This window comes from Liolophura sinensis, chromosome 1 (assembly GCF_032854445.1).
Source record: "Liolophura sinensis isolate JHLJ2023 chromosome 1, CUHK_Ljap_v2, whole genome shotgun sequence".
Lineage (NCBI taxonomy): Eukaryota > Metazoa > Mollusca > Polyplacophora > Chitonida > Chitonidae > Liolophura > Liolophura sinensis.
In genome coordinates this window covers 9,753,169-9,777,653 of record NC_088295.1, presented here as the reverse complement: position 1 = coordinate 9,777,653, position 24,485 = coordinate 9,753,169, and the positions used below count along the sequence as shown (strand labels likewise).

Sequence of the window (24,485 nt, the reverse complement as noted above, 5' to 3'; positions counted from 1 at the left end):
ACCTGTACACTTTGTGGACCTGCCTGTGGGTTGTTGATACATACATATTTGCAGTAAGCTGCAAATTTATGAGTGACTTAAAAATAAGACAATGTGACAGACATATTTGAGTAATCCTTAGCGCTAGATTTATTTATGCAATATACTTTGAATCATACTTGACACTCAAATTTGTGGGCATATTCATTTTGTCCAGTTTTATTTCTCATTGTCTAGTCTGGTTTACAAGCGTATTTACATGCATACTCAGCGATCCCGTCCACTTTGGGAGCGATAGATCCAGGGTCAATCCTGGGTCGAGTCATACCTAAGTTGCCGCTTCCTCGCTTGGCACTCAGCATGAAGGGGATAGGGCAACAAGCGGTTGATCCGTATCAGTATAATGGCTTCGGCAGGGCGGCTTACTTGCTTTCGGGAGGGCCCTCTGTGGCTGAGTCGGTTAGTGCATTAGTGCAGCGTAATGACCCAGGAGCCTCTCACCAATGCAGTCGCTGTGAGTTCAAGTACAACTCATGGCTTCCTCTCCGGCTGTAAGTGGGAAGGTCTGCCAGCAACCTGTGGATGGTCGTGACTCCTCTCCGGCTGTAAGTGGGAAGGTCTGCCAGCAACCTGTGGATGGTCGTGAATTTCCCCTGGCTCTGCCGGGTTTCCTCTCAGCGTAATGCTGGACACCGTTGTATGAGTGCAATATCCTTGAATATGGCGTTAAACACCAATCAAATAAACAAATAAAATACTTGCCATCAGTAAGCCGTCTCAGTGAAGCAGCACTAGATAAAAGAGCGGTGGAAATCCGTCCTGCAAGAAGGAGGCACATTACAAGCATTCTAAGGATTCCTTCGTCGTCATATGACTGAAAAATTGTTAAGTACTACGTTAAACCCCAAGCACTAACTCACTGAGCCACCCCTTCCCCTGCCCACACCCTTCCATCCTCAAATATCTTGAACTATTTTCATTTTCCATTTTGTCTTTATATTTAGTCAGACATGGGCAGAATTTTGTCCTACTGCTATTAATAATAATGACACCCTAGGTGAGGATTATTGCTGACATGATACATAACGATGGTTAATCTTGTTTTCTTCCAGGTCTGCTAAGCCAGAATCTACTGAACATCACAACAACCAACTCCTTACTACTGCTGAATGGTCACTGTGGGGGATCAAACCTGGTCTCTCCCCACCCCAGCCCTGGCTCCACAAGCCCATGCTCACACTGGGTCCCTCCTCCACCAGGTAAAGATTCACACCACCTCATAAGACACCACCTCAAATGGCAGAAGGCAGAAAAAAAATCATTTCATGAACTGACACATTTTGCTTGATTCATACAATGTTTTGGGCCAATTAAAATTTCTTCAAAAAAGTGCATTTTTACACACCAAACTTTAGGTGATATACAATAGTTCTACTAAAGCATTCCAGTTGGTATTAACACAATGTTTTTTAAGGTTCCAATTTTTTTTAGTCCACAAGGTCATTTCTGTGGAAATCAGGTGTGACAATGAATGTATGAGGTGTTTCATGTGTCATGTTTATTGTCTGTATTTACCAGGCATCTACAGCCCTATGATGATGGTGACTCCTCCCTCAGTGTTCACCAACGCTACCCAAAATGGGCTGAACATGCTGACCCAGTGCAATGGCCTGAACAAGGAGCTCAGCCAGAACGGTGCCTTGATACGCGTGCCTACACCATCTGATAGAGGTAGGTCTTAACATGCCACCTGTATTAAACAGTGCTGACAAAAAGCTGCACAATTGACTGCTGTAGGTAGATGACCCAGTTGTCTTGATGTACAAGTATAAAATAATCAAATAATGTATTCAAGTAACTCTACTCTTGTTTTTATTACCTATGTCATGAGCATGACATATGGTTTCTAATGGCATCCATCGGTAAAAAAATATCATTGTGTAGAACGCAAAACTTTTTCTTGAAGATAGAGATTTAGCTTTGTCATAATGGGTTTTTTTGTTGTCAAGTCATAACATCCGTTTTCTGAGTTGTGTCCTTGGTTTCATCATACCTCTATGTCTGATACTGTATGTGATAATGTTACCTTTCCAGTGTTTTCTCCAGACCCAAGCAGTAACAACAGCAGTGTGAACAGCCCTTCCCACAGTCCATGTGATAGCCCGCCCCTAGAGATGTCTGCTCCACCCACCACAGGTACTCCATTGTATTGTCTCATAGTAATAAATAAAATAAATAATACCTAAGGATGTACTGAAATATCCACAAGAAAAAAAGAAAATAAATCAGGATGATGAGTGAAATGTTTAATGAATTATTAGCGCATGTAAATAACACTGTCATTGATTAACCAGTACATAGGTGGTAGTAAATGGTGAAGTTGGTACATCAATGCTCATGCAATATCCAGGCAGTGTGCCACACATAAATATGTAGTTCTGAAATGTTGGCTGATGTGTCTACAAGAATTTCATGTGCCGTAAAGTTATCTAGTCTTTTATTTATTTTTTTTTTTGCGCCTACAGTTGATATAGCGAGCTCAGAGACAGCTGATGAGATTGTGAAGATGATATCCCAGAATACCTCCCCAAGCAATAGTGGCCACACCCTTGACTTGCTGGGGCTCAGTAAGCCCACCAACTCCCCGCTCAGCCAGTCTCTGTTCATGGACAGCCCAGTCCCACCCAGTCATCTCCTGTTAGTCAATACCACTCTGAAGTATGAACAGTATATCCTTGTAAATAGGTAGATGAAAGTCTAACTGGAACCAGAGATCATGGCCGCACATAATAGCTATGTTTGTAGCTCTGTTGAAGTTCTTATGTAAGGGAATTTACATTGCATAAGGAATTGGGGTTATTTCCATGGATTTAGCATGTTTTACCTAATAAGACATAATGACATGAAGTCTCTATACCTTGTTGGCCCAGGTTTGGCTTGAATTCAGTAAGTCACAGTGTGTTATCAGTTACCTACCAGTACCCACTCAAACCTGTTGGGGATATGGCAATATAATAAGGATTGCTTGGTTTTGCATCTTTCTTCAGTAATGGCGACCGATCATCGGAATCAGGTGGTGATTCAGACAGCTCCGACAAGCGAGCACCTGGCATTGAGAGGAAGAACTCCTGCTCCCTGTTTGGAGGCCCACACCCATTATCCGTGGAATATGAGCAGAAAAAGATGATGGGCACGAGTGTGGACTATGAACAGAAGAAACTGATGGCAACAAAAGGTAAGGCAACGTCACACAGGATTCTGCATGTCTGGATGACAGGTGTGAGTGATTATTCTGGTAGAGAATTAAGGTGTTGAGTACATAAGGCAAATGTTAAAAAACAAGAAGTTGAACTTCGAGGAACAAGATCTTTGAGAAACCAGGCAATAGATCATAAGCTTTTATTAAGGAGGGGAAAAATAAATTTTAGAGGAGAGCATGTTGGTTGCAAAAATAGGATGTCTTCAATTTTTATAACGGGAAAAGAAAATAAGTTTGAAGGTTATCGTGTTCTTAATGTGTGCTTTCTGTTCTGTTACGCAGCTATGCAGAAGAAGCCAATCGGTGAATCACGGACGCCGACCAATGTATGGGCGGGATTGGGATTCTCCAAATCCATGCCTGAATCTGCAATCCGAGAATGCTTGTACCAGAATAACATGAAATACTGTGGCAATCATATGGCCACCACTTTCGAGGTAATGCACAGTTACTTGTTCTTGCCATGATTTGTGAGTGAATATCACTCCGTTGTTGTCTAGTTCTTGTGAATGTAGTCTAGGTACACATTATAGATAGTTTCAGTGTTAGTTACCATACATTCCAAGGTTAGGATCAGAGCTTGCACAAGATTGACACATTTGCTTGATTTTCAAGTCATCAAAAGAGATTATGGGAGTTGTCAGAGGATCATGATTAAAAAATTATGGACTGAAAGTGAACCTAGAGACGACTTTACAGACGTGTCTGTCAGTTATATGTTTGATTTGTTTTCATTATAAATGATTGCAGTTTTATGTAACATATGTATCAGTGTCGCATTATTGCTGAACAGCATCCCAGTCCAGAAATGAATGGGGATGGTGATGTGGATCGTGACCCATGGAAGGACAGTGCGAAAGCCCCTGTGAACCCTGCCCCCGGGGAATATCCCAGCCCTAGGAGAAGATGTAAGTCGCCTCTTATCATCCACCTGCTTTTCTTTTTACACTCATTGTGATTCATTCGTCACTTTGTGAATCAGACAAGTTTTATGTGGAAAGATATATGCGAAAGTTCAATGTTACACATACTTAATCAGAAATAAATTTATCTAACCAGTTTTGAATGTTGTCCTTATGAATGTCCAGGGCATTTTTCAGTATTTTGTATTTAGAAGATGGTTGTTATTGTTGTTGACAGATGACTACAGCATGAACAGCAGTAATCATCTTGATGGAGCGATTCTACCACCAAAGTCTGTCAACCTCCCGAAAACCGATCTGGCAGAGCTGTTCAGTAAAATGGGACTGGGCAAATACTCAGACCTTTTCCAACAACAAGAGGTACTCCAATACAAAATACTCAGATCTTTTCCAACAACAGGGAGTACTCAAGTACAAAATACTCAGATCTTTTCCAACAACAAGAGGTACTCCAATACAAAACACTCAGATCTTTTCCAACAACAGGGAGTACTCAAGTACAAAATACTCAGACCTTTTCCAACAACAAGAGGTACTCCAATACAAAACACTCAGATCTTTTCCAACAACAGGGAGTACTCAAGTACAAAATACTCAGACCTTTTCCAACAACAAGAGGTACTCCAATACAAAATACTCAGATCTTTTTCAACAACACGGAGTACTCAAGTACAAAATACCCAGGCCTTGTCCAACAACAAGAGGTTTTGTTTTACAAATACTCAGACCTTTTCCAACAACAGATTTTGTTACACCAGTACCCTTTTTTAACAACTAAAGATAGTCTCAGACAAATACTCCCACTTTTTCTATGGCAAGAGGTAATTCCTGCCAAATTCAGAACCTATTCATTGTTGATAACAGGAGGTTATTTTACCAAATACTCCAGCAGCTGGATGCTCTCATACACAAATACAATATCTTTGTATGGCTTCTCTCTGGCTGTACTGTTCTGCTCAACAGGGCCTGTTGGTGGTTGTTGATGATAAATATATATTTGATACATTATTGCCAAGGCTGAATCCTAATCTGTGGATGCAGATAATGGTCGTTTGTTGATCTGAAAAAAAAAACAGAATTCATAATTCAAACCTTGCCATAGTCCTTGTGCACACAGCAAACATATGAATCAACCAGATGAAATACAGGGCAAAGTCTTTTTGTAGTATGATGGAAAATATCTTTCTGAATGACATGTGTGGGTTTGTACTTGGCAGATTGACTTGGCAACATTCCGAACGTTGACTGATGAAGATCTGAAGGAACTCGGCATTACAACTTTTGGAGCCAGGCGGAAAATGTTACTAGCAATAGCAGGTAATTTGGATCCATAGTGTTCAGATTTCAGTATTTTTACCTTGGATTTGTAGATGTCAACTTTCTTTGGAGTTCACTGCCTCTTGCATTAACATGTTCTCACATAGATACAACTAAAAGATTGCTGACTTGGCATTAAGCCATTATCATTTAATCGTTCATTCTTTCTTTGGATTGTTGAAATGAATTATTAGAAAATTTGTCATTAGAAATGCAGCATACAAGTGTTATGGGTATTCTTCATTTTTGTACTGTTTTAGGAATTTTTGTCCAAAATGCATATTATTCTGTATTAAACAGCTAATTATTTTGTCATTGTAAGTTACATTTCAAATTTTAATAAGCTGTTTTGTCTGTGTCACAGATATGAACAAAAGACAGACGTTATTCTCTGCCACTCCTGGCTCGAACAACCCATTCAGGGAAAACGGTGAGGCATCCTTGCGCACACGGTGGCCTGATCTAGCCAGTCTGAGCGGACGATGGTAACAGTCTCACCTGTATGAACTATCCATTCAGGGACAATGGTGAGGAATCCGTGCACACCTGGCAACCTGATCTAGCCAGTGTGAGAGGATGATGGTAACAGTCTCACCTGTATGAACATGACAAAAATCTTGGAGCTGCTGACATTAGCTAATCTTTACACGAACTGCTGTCAGGTCAGAACCTCAGGCTGGAATTTTTTGGTAACTGTGGTATATCAGAATATCACAGCAACTGTCAATATATATGTCAGTATAAATGAATAAAAGAAACTTTTTTCCCCCCTAGATTTCCAGTAGTTACACACTAGTTTGAGGGTCTGTTGCTGTCATAGGATATTATCTGTAAAAATGGCTGACAGCATGTACTGTGCTTGACAGAGCACAGTAAATGTAGTTTATGAGATTGGAACATAAAAGTACGTTTTTATAAAAGTTTAAATCTTTCTACTCAGCGAGTTCTGACATTTTATCCGTCCATTTCCGAGCAAGCATTTCTTCTTGTGATACTTAATCCCACTTGACAGTTCACCTCCTAATGTTTCCTCAGTGAAATTGTATTTCAGATGTATCAAAGGTTAAGTAATGTGGCTTCTTAGTATCATGGAGAGTTACTCTGTATGTTTTCTGCAAAATGCAGTGAAGTACTAATAATTTCAAAGAGAGGAGTGTTAAAAATTCTTAAATTAATCAATTTGGTAAAATTGGTTTTCAAACAATACAGTAGGTATATTGGGCTAGTGGATCTAGTTTTAGTTGTAGAGAAAGATCTAGTTATGATTTTGTAATTTTTAAAGTAAAGAAGAATTATTTATAGTAATAGCAAATGTAAAAGAAGAAATCTGTATGAAAGGATATATTCTAATTTTGTTTTGCATTTAAAGTGCTGTCCATTGAGTGCCTTTGAGATTGTATACATCTGTTCAAATGGGTGTTCTGCCAGGAGCAGAATTTCTAAGCCAGGCACATTAATTCAGTCTTTGTCTTTCGCTGTGCATGTCACATACATGTATGCTGTATTAAAATAAGCCTCAAACAGCTGCCGTTCTCATTATGTAACAGTAGCTGCAAGGTGCTTTTAAACATGTAGTTAAATACATGTACTTCTCCCTTTTCTTTTGGTTGGTCTCTCAGACCAGGAAATGGTTACAGCGTGCCTATACACAATACAGATGTGATAACTAGAAAATTATGTCTTTTTTAATTAACTCAGGTCTGAGTACTTCAGCCTGTAATGTGTCATTGTTATTGATACTTATGTATGTATACAGTTTCATCTGAATATAGATGTGCGTAAAGGTGATGAAGTTCATCGATGCATCTTAATATGCATGTGCGGATATAAACTTGGAACCATAACGCGAAGAGTTGGTGCATATTGTCATTCATCTTTGTTATTACGTATCAAAATCTCACTGGTTTTTAGGGTAAAGATAAAGTAGGATACAGATTTCTATCCTTCTAGTGTATCTTCTTAATTCATTTTGAAACAAGTTGAATATCTTCTTGTTCACAGAGATCTCATTGCCGTTAGATCAGAATTCTTATTGTGAAACCAGTATCACGGGCAGTTTGTACTGTTACATGTGCATAACTACTATAGCTACCAGTATTGAAGACATCTGGACTGGGTCATGTCAGAATCTGTTCTGTTTGCCAAATCGTCTTGTGTGTAGTATGGGTTTTGTATATCTTTAATTTACAGATTGGGATAGTTTGTGAGAAAAAGGTTTGGTTTTGCAGTTGACCATGTTTTAAACACAGCTATCACACACTTCTGTTGTTTTAACCAGGGTAATAACACATACACATTTCTTGACTCAAAGTTGTAACCATGTTTCATGTCTTTATAACTTACTGGGTACTGTTTTAAATAAAGTTACACCTTGTCTGCTGGGTTGTGACATTCTACCACATGTAACAATGTATGGCTGTTGCCATAACAACAATTTGATAACATAAAATTCAAAGGTGAAAGGTCCTTTGTCAAAGTACCATTGCCTCTTTATATCAGAGATGCTCCCCGTAGAGAAAATGTACTTGTAGAAGTACCACACATGTACGTCTGATAAAATTGAGAAGTATTGTCTATGTAGCAGATTCATAGAAGTAACATTCTGTGTACTTCTGTAATAAACCCATCAAGGTATGATACATTTACTTTTGTACAAATAAACAACAAAAGTACTAAACATGTACTTTTGTAATAAACCCATAAAAGTGCCATCTTTACTTAAGCACACTATACTCAAATACTGTGTTTCTGAAACACTTCATACTTTGATATGAATGTAATATAACAATCTTGACTTTTTGATACTTTTCTTTATAAGGTAACAACCATACACTAAAGGTGTGTCAGAATCATACTAAATGATACTGAGTGCTCTCTCTTTGCCTCTTAGGAAAACCTTACTGTTTTATACATATTCTATATGTATTTTATAAATCGACCTTTCTTGTGTTTCTGTTTTCTTGTATTGATGTCAACTTTTTGAGAAACAGCCTGTTTGGCGTACTGTTATTTTCTGTGTGTTTTATTGGACAAAAGGTAATCTATGCGAAGGAAATAAAGGATCTGAGTAGCCTAGTTGTAGGTCTATTAGGTAGCAAGTGAACTTTCTAGTGTAGTGGGCTAGAGGCCTGTGGAAGTTGTTAGCTGCAGGTTACAGCATTGTGAAAAAGTTTATGGTATGTTAGTGTACACTTTAGAGCAGTTGTTTGTTACAGGAATAGCGTTGTTGTTTCAGACTTACAGTTTGAAGGGATCTCCGGTTTTGGAAGTACTTTGATAGTTGAAAACATAGTTCTACCTTGCCTCGCGTTACTTGTTATAACTGTGATCTTGTCTTACCGGTTTTTATCAATGTGTGTCAATACCCTCATTTTCATTTCGATACTTTTTTTTATATTGTTAGTGAATTTTTGTTAGACTGAAGCAAGTTGAGCTCAGTTTAAATTCAAATTAATCTTTTATGCCTCTATGGCAGTTGTTTCAGTTGAAGCAACCCTTGTTTTGTACCATTGCATTCATTTTCTTGAATTTAAATTTCCGTATTCTTATTCTGTTTAGAGATATTGAGTTAACCACAAATTTGTTAAAAGAAATTGCCCAGCAAGTGCAGGGTACCTAGAGAGCTCCAACAGCTGACAAAGATTTGCATGATGCTACACACTGTACACAGGTTGTAAGAGGAGGCCTGTTGCATGTCGGTTCATTCAAGGGGAGATTACTCTCCTTAATATTGCTTTTATTTGTTCACGAGAACTTGTGTTTGTGACACCAGTCCAAGTATGCAAGGAAAAGGTTGTAGGTTCTGTTTGATATGAACATGTACTCCGTCCAAATGCCAAATGCCACGAGACGAAACACTATGCAGTATGAGAAACAGCCAGGAATAATCTTATGTAAGGCATCAACAAACACAGTGCCTGTTATAAATATGTTGATAAATGACTGACATGCAATAGGCCTAAAGCAGCCAATGATTTTTATTTCGACTTTCTATGTAGAGACATTGTAGGATAAGGTTATTCTGCTTTATGAGAGCATTATGTTGTATGGGCATAACCAAGAGTTGTGTGCCCGTCACAGTATACAATGTCTATATTCGAGTACAAAAGTATTTTGACTTTTGGTTTTTTTAGGAAGAAGTTTATTGTTTATTAACATGTATGTTCATATATCAGATGTTTTAAGTGTCAGTCCAAACTGAGTTTGGCAGGAGAGCTGTTTTGTTTATCAAATATATCATCACTGAAATGCTTTGCATGATTATGTTTTGTTATACATATAAACAATTTTTATGATGCTAGTTGATGCGATAAGGTTCATGTGTATTTTTAATGTTAGGAGCTTAAGTTTGGCTTAAGTACAGTGCCATATTTTACTGTTTTATTGCCTGGTGTTGGATTCCACCAGAAATAATATTTAACATGATCACAAACTTTGTAACTTGGCTTTGTTTTTCTTGTGAATTTGTATTTTGTACTCTGCTCAAAGCACAGTTGGTCAGTGACTTAACCCGTCTTCTGAAAACCAGGTTTAAGGACATTGGCATACAAGAAGTTGTTGGTACTATCCCATTTTACATGTGGAGGACCATACCCACATTCTTATTTCTCCTTAAGGTCACCTCAGTGACATGGTGCAAAAATCTCTTAAGATGTGATACAGATCAGTAATTCTTGCAATAAAAAAAAAACAAATTTGCACGAAAAATGTCTGTTTTTAATATTTGTTTTCAGTTAATATTGACATGTAGTCATTTGTTCCTGTTCTATGATGGAAGTTCCACATTACTCCAAAAACCATATCGTTTTAACACCTAATCTTTTTGTGTTCATTACAGCTGTTCAATCCTGCTCGATTGATCAATTCCGTAATAGTTAGATTTAGGATTATTATGCACTTGCAACAAAAGGATATGTTAAGTACTCGTGGGCTTGGCGTCAATATACTCTGCCTGGGTGAGGTGAACTGGTGTTACAGGAGTCCAGCATTGTAAATGTTCATACTAGCTGCAAAAGGCCTACAAGGGAACATTTTTGATATGAACAAAATAAAAAGCACTGTCCAACTGCATGCAAAGAGGCATTAGAATTTACCCGGCTGGTATTCTCTTTCTTGCCAATACACATATAATTTGAACAGGAATACAGTTTCCCATTTCTCTCGTGGTTTGTCCTACAACATATACAAATCTATTCTAACAAAAAAATAGAAGAATTACAGTATTTGAGTAAAGATAAAACTCACCCAAGAATATAATTCAAAAGAGTGATCTGATATTGTTAAATTACTTTTGTTTTTCTATATTCTATATATATATATATACCGCCCAATGTTACAATTGGCAGGTTGATCCTACCATGCGGTACAGTGACGTCATGTCAAAATGGGATGTTACTTTGTGTTTTGTAACGTCAAATCTCGATACTTGCATATCACAATACCCAGGTCATCAAAAAAAAAAAAAAAAAAAAAATATGAGGTGCATAGACTGGGTTATTCATATTAAAAGGTTCATTTAATTGTTCATTTCACTACTGTAATCTAAAGAGATATTTCCTCAAACAAGGTGATGAAACCATTATGTGTTTTGTCATGTAGTCCTTATTAGGTATCTCCACAGACCACTGTCCCAGGCAAGTATTTGGCAAACCACAAGCATCAGATAATACAGACTACCAACCTTAATCAGTTCCAAAACTGAGAACTGATAATGTTACCATTTTACATACACAAGTCTGAATATCTCAATTTTTACACGTAAAAAGTTTATTGGTGCTATTTACATCACAGAGGCTATTTCAACATAGCAGAATTTCTAATGAAGCAATGTCTTGTTTTGGTGGGGTTTGAAAACAGTAATCATGACCACAGTTCAACTTGCAGTACATGTAATTCTGTGCCTCCAAAACCAGTTTCAATACATGTTTCTATAATGTGGTAAGCATCACCTCAGGTGTTTTTACAGTGTTTTAATCAGCATCTGTTGCGTGCTGACTAACTTGACTTGAATCTACCTCCAACTGTACGTGGCTTGTGTCTGGATCTGAAGAGTTCACAGTGTCGGGCTTATCCTGTACCTGGCTACTTGTTGCACTGCTATCTGGAATAACCTGATCAGATTGACAGGGCGAGAACCCCTCCCCTTCAGGCATCTGCTTAGCCCAGAAATCGCTAACCTTGATGGTGACATTTGCATTCTCTTCTCGCCACTCTCTCTGCCAAATTCTTAACTCTTGAATTTCTGGAGTTTTACGAACCTGAAGCAAACCATAAGGACAATGACTACTATACAATGATAAAGCCTGGAGAGTGGTCTCCAGGAAATGGATGTCAGCTAAAGATGTGACCTTATTACATCCGACTAGATGAAAAAATCAGTTAAATTGTTGTAAGACAAAAGTAACTTCTGCAGCTTGCAAGAAATGGTCCATATTCTGCACTACATTGAAAAACAAGAACAGAATGGTACATCAATTAAAATTCCATTGCGAGAATAGGCCATGATACTACAACTGAAGAATTTAAATTAGATCTTTGTGTAAAGAAAACTTTAAAAATGCTCCTGAAATATGTACCTGCATCACAGTAAATAAAACCATGACTTTGATAAGAGACTATGATAAAACAGCATCTTGCTCAAAGTGGAATATTACTGCACCTAAGACAGAGACACCTAAGGGTCCAAAACAGATTGCCATGGTGATGCTTATCTTGTTATTATGGGTAACCTGATGCACTTGCAAAGTGTCATGGAAGAGCCAGAGAAATCAAGGGAGACAATTCTGAATTAGACTCACCTGATAGCCTCTCCAAAAGGACTGGATGACAAGAGCTGCCTCCTCTTCCGTCCAGATAAGTGACAAAGGCAATGGAGGACGAGGACTACAATAACACAAAGGGTAACACATCAAAGACCTGATGTTACAAATATAAATATTTAAGTACATGTTAAACAATTCACTAAAAAGAAAAATGAAAGAAACATATTATTCTGAACACGCTATACTCAGAAAACAGCCAAATTTTTAACACCAGATTTTGTTTCTTATTCCAATTCTGCCAGCTCAAACCTTGATTTAAATTTGTGTACCACATGACCTCCGCTTCACTGTTCCTTAGGATCAACTCTAATATTAAACCCAAACTCTGGTATATGAACCAAATAAAAAAGTTCAAACTCACCTGTCACCTTTTCATTACCGTGAGATGTGATTAAATAGATGGGAACTCCATGATCAAAACCCTCAACTAGAGCCCAAAATAAACTGAAACCTTTGCTGAATAAACTAAGGATAAACACAGCTGGACACACTTTTTCCTTTAAAGGGACAAGCTACCAAAAGAAATTAAGAATTTTTGAGTTGGTTCAGCTAAATACAAAAAGAGTTGCTTTGACTCCTAAATAAATGCCTTTGGCCTGTGTTTTCCAAAAAATCTCAACTAAAAGAATTAGAAGGGGAAATCCATCACTGGTCTAAACTGTCTGCCAGACGAGATAACAAGCACATGAGGTAGCACAAAGATTCCCATTATGCAACGTTCGCTTGTGGAAGCAATATCACAACTTCAAAAAGCCAACTATAAGTATAGTAAACTAAGTACGAACTTCCTTTCTATCATTAATGTATTATTAACTATTTGTAATTCCCCTTGATCTGTACAGCAGAACTGAAGTTATATGGTTACCTGCAAAACTGCAAAAGAATGCCTATGTCTGACATTTGAAGTTCACTAAACATCTCCTGTCGTCTAGACTATAAATGGAGGTAACCCAGTCAACAACGTCAACCTTAGGCCATGTTTCTAAATACTTACTGGTCCTTGAGCCATGTCTTTACAAAGGGTATCTCTAAAAGGGGTATCCCATCTCTGTCTTTATATAATGGATTCCATCTGTAATGTCAAAATATTACTCTTGATAAATCATGAAACTTGAATTGTGAATCACATCTTGATTCATTAAATTCACTTTGCATTCTAATATTACGGCAGCTTTTTGAAGATGTAGAGCATGTGTAAGCCTTCTATATACAGTTACTCACTGTGACTCACAATCACTTAATGACAGACTGAAATGTAAACTATCTTCAGTTGACTGTCCTTACCGTTATTAACATATAGCACTTCTACTTAAAGTACGGTCTGTGATAAGCACTGAATATACAATCAATGCTATTCATATTAACTAATGTAACTCACCCCCACAGATATTCTGTTAAGAAATCCAGCGCATTAAACTTTGTTCTCTTCCTCTAAGTAAAGCAAGAAATAAAAAGAAACTCATAAATAACTTAATGCTCAGAGACATGTTATCTATACAACTTTGTTTGAGGGTTGAGGGGGGGGGGGGAGGGGGGAGTGGAGATGGTGGTGAGCCTTAATTGGGTGTGCTAAACTAGTCCAGGTATGTTCAACAATGACATCACTTCTGTGTATTTCTGACAACTGACGGAAAACATGCATAAAAGAGGGGATGCATATGAGAGGAGGAATAAAAGAAATATAAAATTTGCCTCAAAATTATTTTTTTTCTCATCTTTTGGCATATCTTTCTTCATGTTCCTTTAAACCAGTCTTCATTCTAGAGTACTTCATCATACCCTTTCTCTTGTAAAAGACCTACATCCTTCAACAAGCTAAAAGAGACTTACCTCAAAGCATTTTTCCAACTTTGCTTGTTTTAGCATTTCTTCTAAACCAGGTAATAATATAGGAAATATATAGTGTTCCAAATACTCCCTGTGTGTGCCTAAAAATGATAAATACAAATCTTCAATAAAGGAAATGCAATTCTATAGACCTATTAATGAGGAACTTGCATGAACAAACAACAAAACAAACATGTTTATATTTGTTTTATTTTTTTTTTCTTTCAAACACATGGCATGGAAATATGGTTAGAAAGTATAATCAAAAAAGCAGCATGAAAAAAGGATAATCAGAGGTGTTTCAATAATCAGTTTCTTACAGGTGTCTTTGTTGGGTGCAGGAGGAGGAGGTGGTGAAGGCGACTTGGGTGGTTTCTCAACAAAGGCATAGCCAGCACATGATGTATGCCCCATGGAAATGTCTACCTCTTCAAAAGGCTCTGAGTCTACCTCAACTTTTTGGTGCATGTTCCCATAAAACACAGGATTATGTTTGCCTGGGTCAAAGTCAGAATATTCTGTGTGCACTGACATAGCATCATCATCTTGAAATGGGGGCTTGCGGGATGCAAAATCTGGGAACAAACACATGGAGGAATATTAACTGGTGAAGTGATCAGAGAAATCGGAGGAACACAAAAAACTATGGTAACTATAAATAAATTTATTGGTTTGATCCTGATTTTGGATATTTATGAAAAAAAGAGAACAAGACTGAATGTGAATTAGTCACATAATATACTAGTCGATTAACGCAAACTGGGTGTTTTTGTAATAGAGAACAAATGAAAATGTTACAGTTAGTAATTTTTGTGTCGTGTTGATAATAGCGCAGGAACGAAAATACTTCAACAGTTTACTGCATCAGATTTTGAGTACTGGTATAACCACTTCTAGTGCTTGATGCAGTCATTCTGATATTGTCTTACTCAATTTAATGAGTCCAATTTTACATTTAGTAAACCTTACCTTTACAGATCAAATCCCACAGATTGGGTTCTTGTACATGACTTATAACAGACATTGTGTTTAAGTTCGAATAACTAAAGTCATCAGTTTGTCACATCACCCTTCTGACACCTTCTAACATCCTCGGGTTAGTCCTCGCCGAATAACTGCTGACTATGCCAACCCTACGTTGAACATAGTTCCACCTTTGTGCGGCACAAATACACTTTTATGTTCTTTTTCTCTAACGTAATCGCAAATTATATCATCAGTTTCAAACAGTGGATGGCGCTGTACAAATATTATTCCCATATAAACAAAATTTGTGCGTTACAGTTGATATGTGTAGGAATATGTAGTTGATATGACAACGGGACTGTTTCCGGAAATGTACTTTGCACATGTGCCACCGGATGTTTTTCTATACCACGTGTTCTCAAACTCCTCATAGTGATAAACATGTAAAATTCATCGGAAGGAAATTTCCTGAATCAGATGAGAGTCAAGCGTACAAGGTTCTCTGCGTCTACAGTCATTCAAGTCCTTCCTCCTTTCTCAGCAGACATCAGTCTATGGGCCGGCTGGCCGACCTCTGAACTTTAATACTATCTCCCTTAATTTAAAATATATTCACACAAACGCTTCTGAGGCTGCCTTCAGTTTTTTTGCCCATTGGCGGACCCCTGAAATTTAATTCTATCTCCCTAACAAATGAATAAAAAATGCCATCAGTTTCCATGAGCTTTTCATTGCATAATATTTCACCTTTTTTTATTCTTTTTCTAGTCTGTGGTAGCATATGTCTTCCCTATATGTTGTCATGTATGTTGCATTGTTGTCATAAATTCTCAAAAAGTTGTCAACAGTGTCCAAAAGATTAAAGGCAAGGAAAATACTAATGTGAGATATACTTCAGATGAAAGCCCAATAAAAATTGTCCACATAAACAGTTGGATTAATTTTTTGGGAATTTTTTCAGCCCACGAAAAAGGAATTTGAACTTCTACTTTGGAAATTTATGGTGACCTTTTCTGACGCTTTTTGGACCAGCGATGTCATATCAGGGTTTTACCACTTCATATAATATAAATGCTTATACAAGTAGATCTGTGAATGCATTCACTGTGTGGGCCTTGAAGTGAACTATTTCAAGAAAACCTATGGATTTGCTAAACTGTTTAACTGTCTTTCATCTGATCCTTCATTTCAGTGACAAATTCTTGTGATCTGCATCTCCTAGTGTCTTTTCAGATAGAATCTTGTTACATGTAAGTTGACTACAACTTGTGGCATCTGTGAACAGTGACCCAGCCAGCGATGTCTGGCATGTAACCTAATCATTTGGCTGCAATCATGTAATGATCAACAGATCTAGACACAGTCTGTAACTGCTGAGATCCACTAAAACCAGCTCCTAATCGGATGCTCCAAGTTGCATCCAGATGCACCCAGATCAATGCTTTCAGGGGTCGTAACCCCAGTTACTCAGGGTTGCAAGGTCAATAAAAGATCATCAAAAAGAAAGGAAAAAAGGTACGCCGAAACAACAACACATTCCTTGCTTCTCCACCTAATGATTAAAAATTGATTGCATGCCACAAAATGAACATGAAGAAACTCAAATTTTTTGCTTATTGTATAAAATTTAATGTTATTATATCTACCTCTACATAGAGTATACAGCAAGTACATAAAACCATTTCCCATCACCATTTCATCTTACACACCTGGAAGCAACATTCACCAAACCTGTGCATATATTTTTCTATAATATACGTGTCCTGATTTACAATTCAAATGGTTGCATTATTTATGAGCAAAATTCCCTACTGAAGTTTGACAATACCCTTTCCAACCGTCTGCTAAGTTTACCTTGTAAACAAAACAGAACATATATACCTGTAACTGCTATCAGACAGCTTCTTAATATCAAACATGATAAACTCACAGTTTATCCACACAGCCCCTCCCTGAGTATTCACTGGGGCTAATTTCAATGATTAAAATCACACAAAACTTTTCTTACTTGGAAATCCACGATTGTCTGAAGGTGCAAGAAACACTAATTTCCCACAACAGTATTTGCCAGTTGTACAAAAGTTACATCAAACTTCCATCAAAGCCCCAGCTCAAGTTTTATAAATGCTTTGAGTCCTATATTTTCTATTTTATCCAGCTCTTTCAAAGCTGTCTGTCCACCGTCTTTGTAGTACTCAGTCAAGTCTTCAGCATACTGTATCCAGACACAGTTAGCACAACCGCTCATACAGCAGTTGACTGGTTCCTCAGGTGGGGGACCTTTGCCAGGAACTATCCTCTCAGAGGCCATTTTGGGAGGGTGATCTGGAGCTATGGCTTTAAATGATGGCGAGTTTTCCACACTCTGGTCTGTCACACAATTATCTGAGTTTGTGCACAGGCAAGCTTTAACATCACTTTGCCCTGAAAGTCTCTTCAGTAAGCACAATGGTAATCTCCTGCAACACATAGCCATCAACCCCTGTGAGCTGGAAAATATCTGATCATGGAACAAATCTGACTGCTTAGCTGAACCTGTGAGTTGTTGTCATGCAGCATCATTGAAATTTCACAAATTTCTGTAATTAGAAAACATATTCTTCTTTCAGATCTGACCATCAGTTACTGATCAATGAAATATATTTTTTTTATCATACCTTCACACTGGACATCTGAAATAAAAACAAGAGGGGTTATACAATATATAATCTGTGTTAATATGCCCCACTTCAATCGAACCACCATTTCTATATCTCACAGGACTTTTATAGTAATAATAATAATAAACAATTTATTTCAGACAAAAACTGATATCTAATTCAGCTAGCTTAATGATCTCTCTCTCCTTATTCAATATCTAACACTGACCATGTCGCAAATGCCAACCGATAAGTGTGAGAATATCAAATCAGGAGGTAGACTTGTTGGAGTAATCCATATCAAGTTATAATATCAGAAATGTACAGATATAATAGGAAGATGACAGCTGTGAAATATATTTCATCTTTTCATGGAATAACAGTTCGTGCCATTTTGGCACGCAAAGCCGAATGTCACAATTAAACAATCAGTACCGGTATAAGGTATTACTTTGCTGCCAGTGCTTCAGGTTATTTTTTTAAAAATGGGCAGCTAGGCTTCCATTTATTACATTCGCACTGTAATTGTATTTGTAGTTCATCAACCAACTAAAGCTGTTGTCAAACATCACTTTCGCTTGCAATGCACATTCAAAGGCAAAAGGCAACCATTTATATTTTCACTTAAAGTAGCTAACAAATAATCTCACATGTGATAACTTTCATCTTCGTCCGTCAACTCAATGTCAAGGGGAAACCCAGATGACGTCACAAACTAATCCACGCATGCGTAGAAGAACAACCGGAAGTGTTTCCCATGTGGCGAAATTCGTCTGCAAATGCAAGATGGGTCGCATTGGAAAGCCACAGAAGACACAGAAAAACAAGAAAATTAAATCAGTAGACCCATTTTACATCGGAGATAGGAAAGATAGGTTTGTATTGTGATTTACTGTGCATTGATCAAGTTGTTAAATGATGCGTTGCTACTTGTTTTATGAAACCAAACAAGCTCAATAACTGACAAGCATTGTGGTTTGTACCTTTCTCTGTAGGGCTGTGATTAAGTATACTATTACAGCCCAGTCTTTTCCATAAGCTTACCTTGAACACCTCTGTACCTGCTGGCATCAGTATACTACTTCTGGGTACCAGATAATTTGTCTGTCTGTAGTCCCAGTCATCTCAGCTATCAGTTCCAGGCAGGTGTTCACATGTGTCATCACTAGTAAATCCACACAAGCATGAAACTATTGCAGCTCCACGAGCGAAGCAGATTTAACAGTGTACTACCATACCGAGCTGCTAGGTATGCAATGATCCCAAATGCGCTCACAGTTCTGCCTTAACAGCGGGCTTAAATCTTAAGTATTAAACCCTGACCTTGTAGATTTATGCATTGAATAAACCTATATCCGATAAATCATGTTTGCATACAACTGTGTTTCAGTTTTATGTACGATCAACGGGTAGGTAGAGTAAATCCTTGGTGTTTTGACGAAACATATTGACTTTGGTATACTTCCACCATGTTTCAACTAAATTTCACACAGCAATCAATTTCATGTCACATGCTATCTTTGCATCACATGGTTTTGTTTACACAGTACCGGAGAAACATCAGAAGAGGCAGATATCAAGTGGGAACTGTCTTAATTGCGGCGGTCATTTCGCCACTGCAAGGGGACATGTCCAAAAAGTGTCTTTGCAGTGATTACTTCCATATACTTTGAGATTTTTTTAAACCATTGGGGTAGCTTTCTGATTATTATTTGCACAAACAAATTAGGTTTAGCAAAGAGAGTGTCACAAAGATTCAACCAAGGTGTTACCTGAGAAGAAACCATAACAGCGATACGGTGGCTATCTGTCTGGCACCAGTTAGACTAAACTATTCTAATACAAATATTCTCTGAGAGCATTGCATAAAAATGATGATCACAAGATTCATTTTCATATGTGGAAGGAAGAGATAAACTTGGGATAGATAATCCTAACCAAAATATGCTGCTGCATTTTAAGCTGTTCTAAATGAATCTCAACGCAAGTTTAAGGTTTATGTGTGTTGGTGCGCATTTGCCTTAGTGTAATAAGTTAACTATCATTATGTTAATTGCGGTTTAACATTTAGGCTTAATACTGCTTGGCTATTTTTGAAAATAAAAATCATGAACCATACATTGTTCAAATTCAGTTCAAATTTGGCACTTTTTTATCCATCTCATTAACTGCTGCTATGTAAAAGCTTTGATATTTGCTCCTCCATATTATGATCGTCACCCATGTTTCAGCCGAACAAAGCACAAAGATCAAAGGCCTGCAAATGATGACCATCAAGAAATGCCCAGGAAAGTCAGACGGTTAATGGATTCAGTTTTAGATGTCAGGAACCTATCTTCAAAGAAGAGGAACAGAAAGCGGCACTTTGTTGGTGAGATTGGTGGTACAAAGATGCAGTTGCAGCTGCTGGCATGATGTTCTCATGAGCTATTATCTGACTAAGTGACTAAGATCACATCCCAACTTGAAACATTATAGGACAATATTATTGTTACATAAATAGCCTCATTAAGTCTCTCAAGAGCTTCCTGAAAATATCAGATTTCTCTGAAAGTTTTAAATTACCTTTCAGAGCAGAACTATGTGCACCCTGGCATGACGAAGCCCATGGAAGCTGTTCCAAAGTTCAAGAAGAGAAATAATGAATCTGATTACAAGTTCATGAGTCGTGTGGAAAGAGAAACACAGGCAGTCCTCCAGCAGTCCAAACTAGAGGACAAATTCAAGGTTTGTGACTTCCGAAAAAAAAGTGTTAGTCATCAGTGGTATAATATAACTGGTTCTGTCCACCTGCACACCTCTATTTCAGTTGACATACTTTACCAAACTCACACTTAACTGGTCACTGGTATAAATGATGAATGTTACCTTGCTTATTCTAAGAATGTATTTGTTTTAATGTTTTAAAGCATACATTTTGCATACATACAGTAATCTTATAATGTAGAGCTGTATTATGCAAAGTAAATGTGGCAAGCAGACTAGTACATCGAATGAGTTTTTTCTTTTCAGGTGAAATTTGAAAGGAATGCAAAAGGAGAAATTGTTGTTCAAAAGAAAGGTCCAAGTAAAAGGAAAAAACAGTAAGTCATTTGTGCATGGTAGAATTCTGACAATGTTTTCATCTACCATTTGGTTGGCTTTTAAAATTTAAATTTACTGAGGTCAGTATGGGATACAGTCAGAAAAACATGCAAAGGAAAAATATAGGAGGCCATGTGAAGGAATGATTAATGTAATTAAGTCAGGTTCACTTCCATTGGTCTTTTTCATGGATTTGAAATAGCTTATAGCTTCTGTATTTTACACACATGTAAACCTGCGGGCAGGTGTGGGCTTTCCTTTGCTCTGCCCTTATTTCTCCCACCATAATGCTGGCCGCCATCGTATAAGTGACTTTCTTGAGTGCGACGTAAAATACCAATGAAATAAATAAATATATACATATATATTTTCACAGGGCAACAGATTTTATAATTTTCAATGGGAGGCCTTCCATTTTTTAATTTTCCACAAGAACTAAAAATGATCCTTGTGAAATTTATTCTGATGGTATGAAGAATGCCTACAGATTGAGACTGAGATGTTTGTGCAAACTGCCAGTGGAGCCCACACATAAGAGATCCAGTTTTAATTTTCAGTATAAACTATACAAAAAACTTGGTCGTTTGAATTTGTTGAGTGAGCTGTACAACTTGTATTATCTTTGATTTACAGACGAATGAAAGAAAGAAAACAGAAGAAGAAGGAACAGAAACAGGAGAAAAGTATAGAGAAGAAACTAGAGTTTGATGCATTAACAGGTCTCCATATTTTAAAATAATAAATATATAATGATAAACAGACTGTAGGATTTAAATAACAAAGTCATGTATTGTGTGCATGTCAGTTGTACAGTATGTATTTATGTATGCTTCGAGTTAAACGTCATTCTTAACAATTTTTCAGTGGTGTGGCTACATGGAGTGATTAGGTGTGTGCACATATATTGTGTCTTCTTGTGGCAGGGCGAACTCGTGCCCCCAAAGTGTACCGCCATTGAAGTATCATGTCGAAGACACACCAGACATGACACCCAACCCAGTCACATTATGCTGACACCCGGCCAGTCAGTCATGTTTCCTTGTTCTAACCTCTCAGAGCTGAGTGCCAAGCAAGGTAGCAGCAAGAACAAATGTTAAAGTCTTTGTTATGACCCAACCCGGGCCTGATCCCGAGGTCTACCGTCTCCGAATTGTATAGTATATAATATATAAGCATACTAAGAGGGAAATGGTCAAGCGCTGTAAGGGAAATACGAATGAATAAACCTTGTCACCTCTCTGGTCTCTTGTAAGAAAGTTTGCCAGGTTCTTCTGCAGTTTCTGTGACCAGTAACCATTAGATCTGTCTGAGAACCTTTGTTGTATCAAATGTCTTTTCATCCATTTATGCCAATTTTTTCACTGTGACAACTTACACTTTCCTCTCCAAACTACATTTATCTGCAGTTTCATTCCAAAATGCACATTGCTACAGTATGTAACCCATGCATTAATATATCAGTACATTGGTAAAACGTCTAGCTTTGTGTTACATTTCAGATAAGGTCCAGTTCGGTGAGATAGTGTCACAGCCACCTGTCCTTACAGCTAAGCCGTGGAAAAGTCAGACCCTGGGGCATACAAAGGTTTATTTCTCATACATGGTTATATACCCTTGATTTCACATCTTAGCCCCAGGTTTACTCCAGCTTTATCAGATATTTGGGAACCCAGTGATAGGCGAACTCTTTGGACGATTAGTGATACCTTTTATAATTATATATGAGTAATTGATTTCTCATGTGTCTTGTTATATGTCCAGAAATTTTATTGTACATGAGCTAAGTGTAGGGATAATGTGAATTTTGTAATGTAAATTACCCACCTGTTGTAGTTTGAGTGCAGGGTAATACTGTAACTATTGACATCATCCAGAATGTTGAGATTCAGACTCAGTATTGGACAGGGTATGTTTGGATTGCCCTATCTCACTGCTCTTGTGCCCTCCTCCTTAGTGCAAAGTTTGTTTTGAAAGCCACTTGTGAAAAGTCACTTGTGAGAAAGTTCATGAGTAACTTTCCAGAGATCTGTGTTTTTTTCTGGGTACTCTTTACCTTCACCAATGAAATTCTATATTATGGTGTTAAACAGCATTCAAGTCAAGATGTGTTGTTCGGTCATAACATTTTGTCAATATCTGTTTCAGCCTGGTCAGAGGTCGTTGCTGTTAAAAGAGATAATGTCAGACCAATTGGGTAGTACAAGCAGTACCAAGCGGAAAATCGGGGAGACAGTAAAGAGGAAACACCTGACCCCAGCTCAGCAGGTGGTTACAGACTTAGAGAGACAGAACGCTATAGACATGTACAGACACTTGAAGGGCAAAAAACAGAAACTCTCTGACACATGATTCCCAGAGGATTGGAATATGATGTTTACTGCGGACTCCGTGACACACAGGCGGTAGTATGGGATAAGTGCTGTGGATGGTGCTGGCTGGCCAGTTCATTGATGACGTTGAACATTATTGGACCCATAAAATAATGATATGCACTAGGAAATCTGTGTGATTTTACCTGACACATCACAGAATATCCTTATACACAAAACATCATATTGAACATTTTTGTGTGGAAGCTGTTATTCAAGTTCCAGGCATTTCTGCTGTCTTTTACATTCAACACCTGGCATGCAGTCTACTGTCTGTAGGTTGTGTGGTCTGTAATTCCAGCAGGTACTGCTGTGATGGGAATAAATACATTTCTATCCTGTTCTTTTGAAACCGGCATTGAAAATTTATATTTTCAAAGAGAATTATCACTGTGATTTATCAGGCACTTTATATGGATTATTTGATTTCATTTCGTACATATAGTTGAGGCCCTTTAGTCTTTCAGATAAAATGTACTCAGATATAGCCAATGCTTGATCAGCTGTGGTCAAGTGGTTTGTCAGGTACCTGTGGACAGAGGTTGTCTCGGTGTGTCCAGTTTTTCGCCAACTCACTGGACTCCGATTGAATGAATCAAATGTTTAAAAGTATTGATGAATGAATGAAATGATTAAAAGTTTTAAATTGGTATGATTTTGGTACGCAGCTTTACATATAAAGGTAGAACAGGTTCCTGTAGTGGTTTTGCTGAACCTTCATCCTTGAAGAGAACGTGGTTAGTGTATGCAAGCAAAACGTGAAAGACTGAGTATAACACCTCTCAGATAAATAAATTAGCTTTTTTATGTCTAGCTCATCTAAGCAAATTTTCAAATTGTTGTTTATTTTTTTCACGCAGCAAAATCATTGCACTTTACTGACTGATCCCTCTAATAGACTGTCCTGAAAGACAATTGTAGCTCTTGAACAATGAGTTACATGCTCATATCCAGCTCTCGCAGATTAAATCATCAGCTCATTCATGAGATTTGTCACTAAGGCACCTGATGAGGTATGAAGGCGTCCTTAGGTGTGGCTTTCTCCACCTCTATGAACCTTATTTGAAAGTGAAATATTCTTGAGCACAGTGTAAAACAACAGACAAATGTGTAAATTTTTGAGACGGGAATCTATTGCCATGACCTATTGCAAACAGCATTTGCAAGAGGATGAGGAAGACCATACAGCCTTCTAGAGGGATGTAATATCATAGATGACTGGATGGTGTAATGGATAGGCAAGTCTAGACTATGCCCAGCCTAGGCTGAATTTTAGGTTTGGCATATTATGTGTCGGGTAT

The 24,485-nt window shown here is 37.7% G+C and overlaps 4 protein-coding genes across 5 annotated transcripts in view; 2 read left to right on the top strand and 2 right to left on the bottom strand.

The window, feature by feature from the left end:
- Positions 1-10,762, top strand: part of LOC135470184 (protein bicaudal C homolog 1-B-like) — a 62,352-nt gene extending 51,590 nt beyond the window's left edge. Inside the window, exons 12-21 of one of the 2 annotated variants that reach the window (XM_064748991.1) lie at positions 1,092-1,238; positions 1,558-1,710; positions 2,074-2,175; positions 2,505-2,697; positions 3,027-3,214; positions 3,521-3,675; positions 4,032-4,146; positions 4,379-4,521; positions 5,379-5,478; positions 5,843-10,762. In XM_064748991.1, coding sequence (XP_064605061.1) covers positions 1,092-1,238; positions 1,558-1,710; positions 2,074-2,175; positions 2,505-2,697; positions 3,027-3,214; positions 3,521-3,675; positions 4,032-4,146; positions 4,379-4,521; positions 5,379-5,478; positions 5,843-5,967 — 1,421 coding nt within the window. In that variant the 3' untranslated portion in view covers positions 5,968-10,762. The remainder of the gene's footprint in view (positions 1-1,091; positions 1,239-1,557; positions 1,711-2,073; positions 2,176-2,504; positions 2,698-3,026; positions 3,215-3,520; positions 3,676-4,031; positions 4,147-4,378; positions 4,522-5,378; positions 5,479-5,842) is intronic. The other variant, XM_064748998.1, reaches the window with a different exon arrangement.
- Positions 10,763-11,107: 345 nt separating this feature from the next.
- Positions 11,108-15,288, bottom strand: LOC135482144 (IQ domain-containing protein K-like). The gene is made up of 7 exons (XM_064761996.1): positions 15,096-15,288; positions 14,447-14,701; positions 14,130-14,227; positions 13,678-13,730; positions 13,294-13,371; positions 12,276-12,360; positions 11,108-11,735 (listed from the first exon to the last, which is right to left on the bottom strand). The coding sequence occupies exons 1-7, from the start codon at positions 15,148-15,150 to the stop codon at positions 11,448-11,450; spliced, it is 912 nt and encodes a 303-aa protein (XP_064618066.1). The 5' UTR covers positions 15,151-15,288; the 3' UTR covers positions 11,108-11,447.
- Positions 15,289-17,190: 1,902 nt separating this feature from the next.
- Positions 17,191-17,568, bottom strand: LOC135482113 (oxidoreductase-like domain-containing protein 1). Its single transcript, XM_064761994.1, has one exon. The coding sequence runs from the start codon at positions 17,566-17,568 to the stop codon at positions 17,191-17,193; it is 378 nt and encodes a 125-aa protein (XP_064618064.1).
- An 883-nt stretch (positions 17,569-18,451) lies between these two features.
- Positions 18,452-23,996, top strand: LOC135481851 (coiled-coil domain-containing protein 137-like). The gene is made up of 7 exons (XM_064761589.1): positions 18,452-18,606; positions 19,963-20,102; positions 20,304-20,458; positions 20,744-20,814; positions 21,449-21,534; positions 22,315-22,400; positions 22,961-23,996. Exons 1-7 carry the CDS (start codon positions 18,458-18,460, stop codon positions 23,162-23,164), a joined length of 891 nt encoding a protein of 296 aa, XP_064617659.1. The 5' UTR covers positions 18,452-18,457; the 3' UTR covers positions 23,165-23,996.
- The last annotated feature ends 489 nt before the right edge of the window (positions 23,997-24,485 follow it).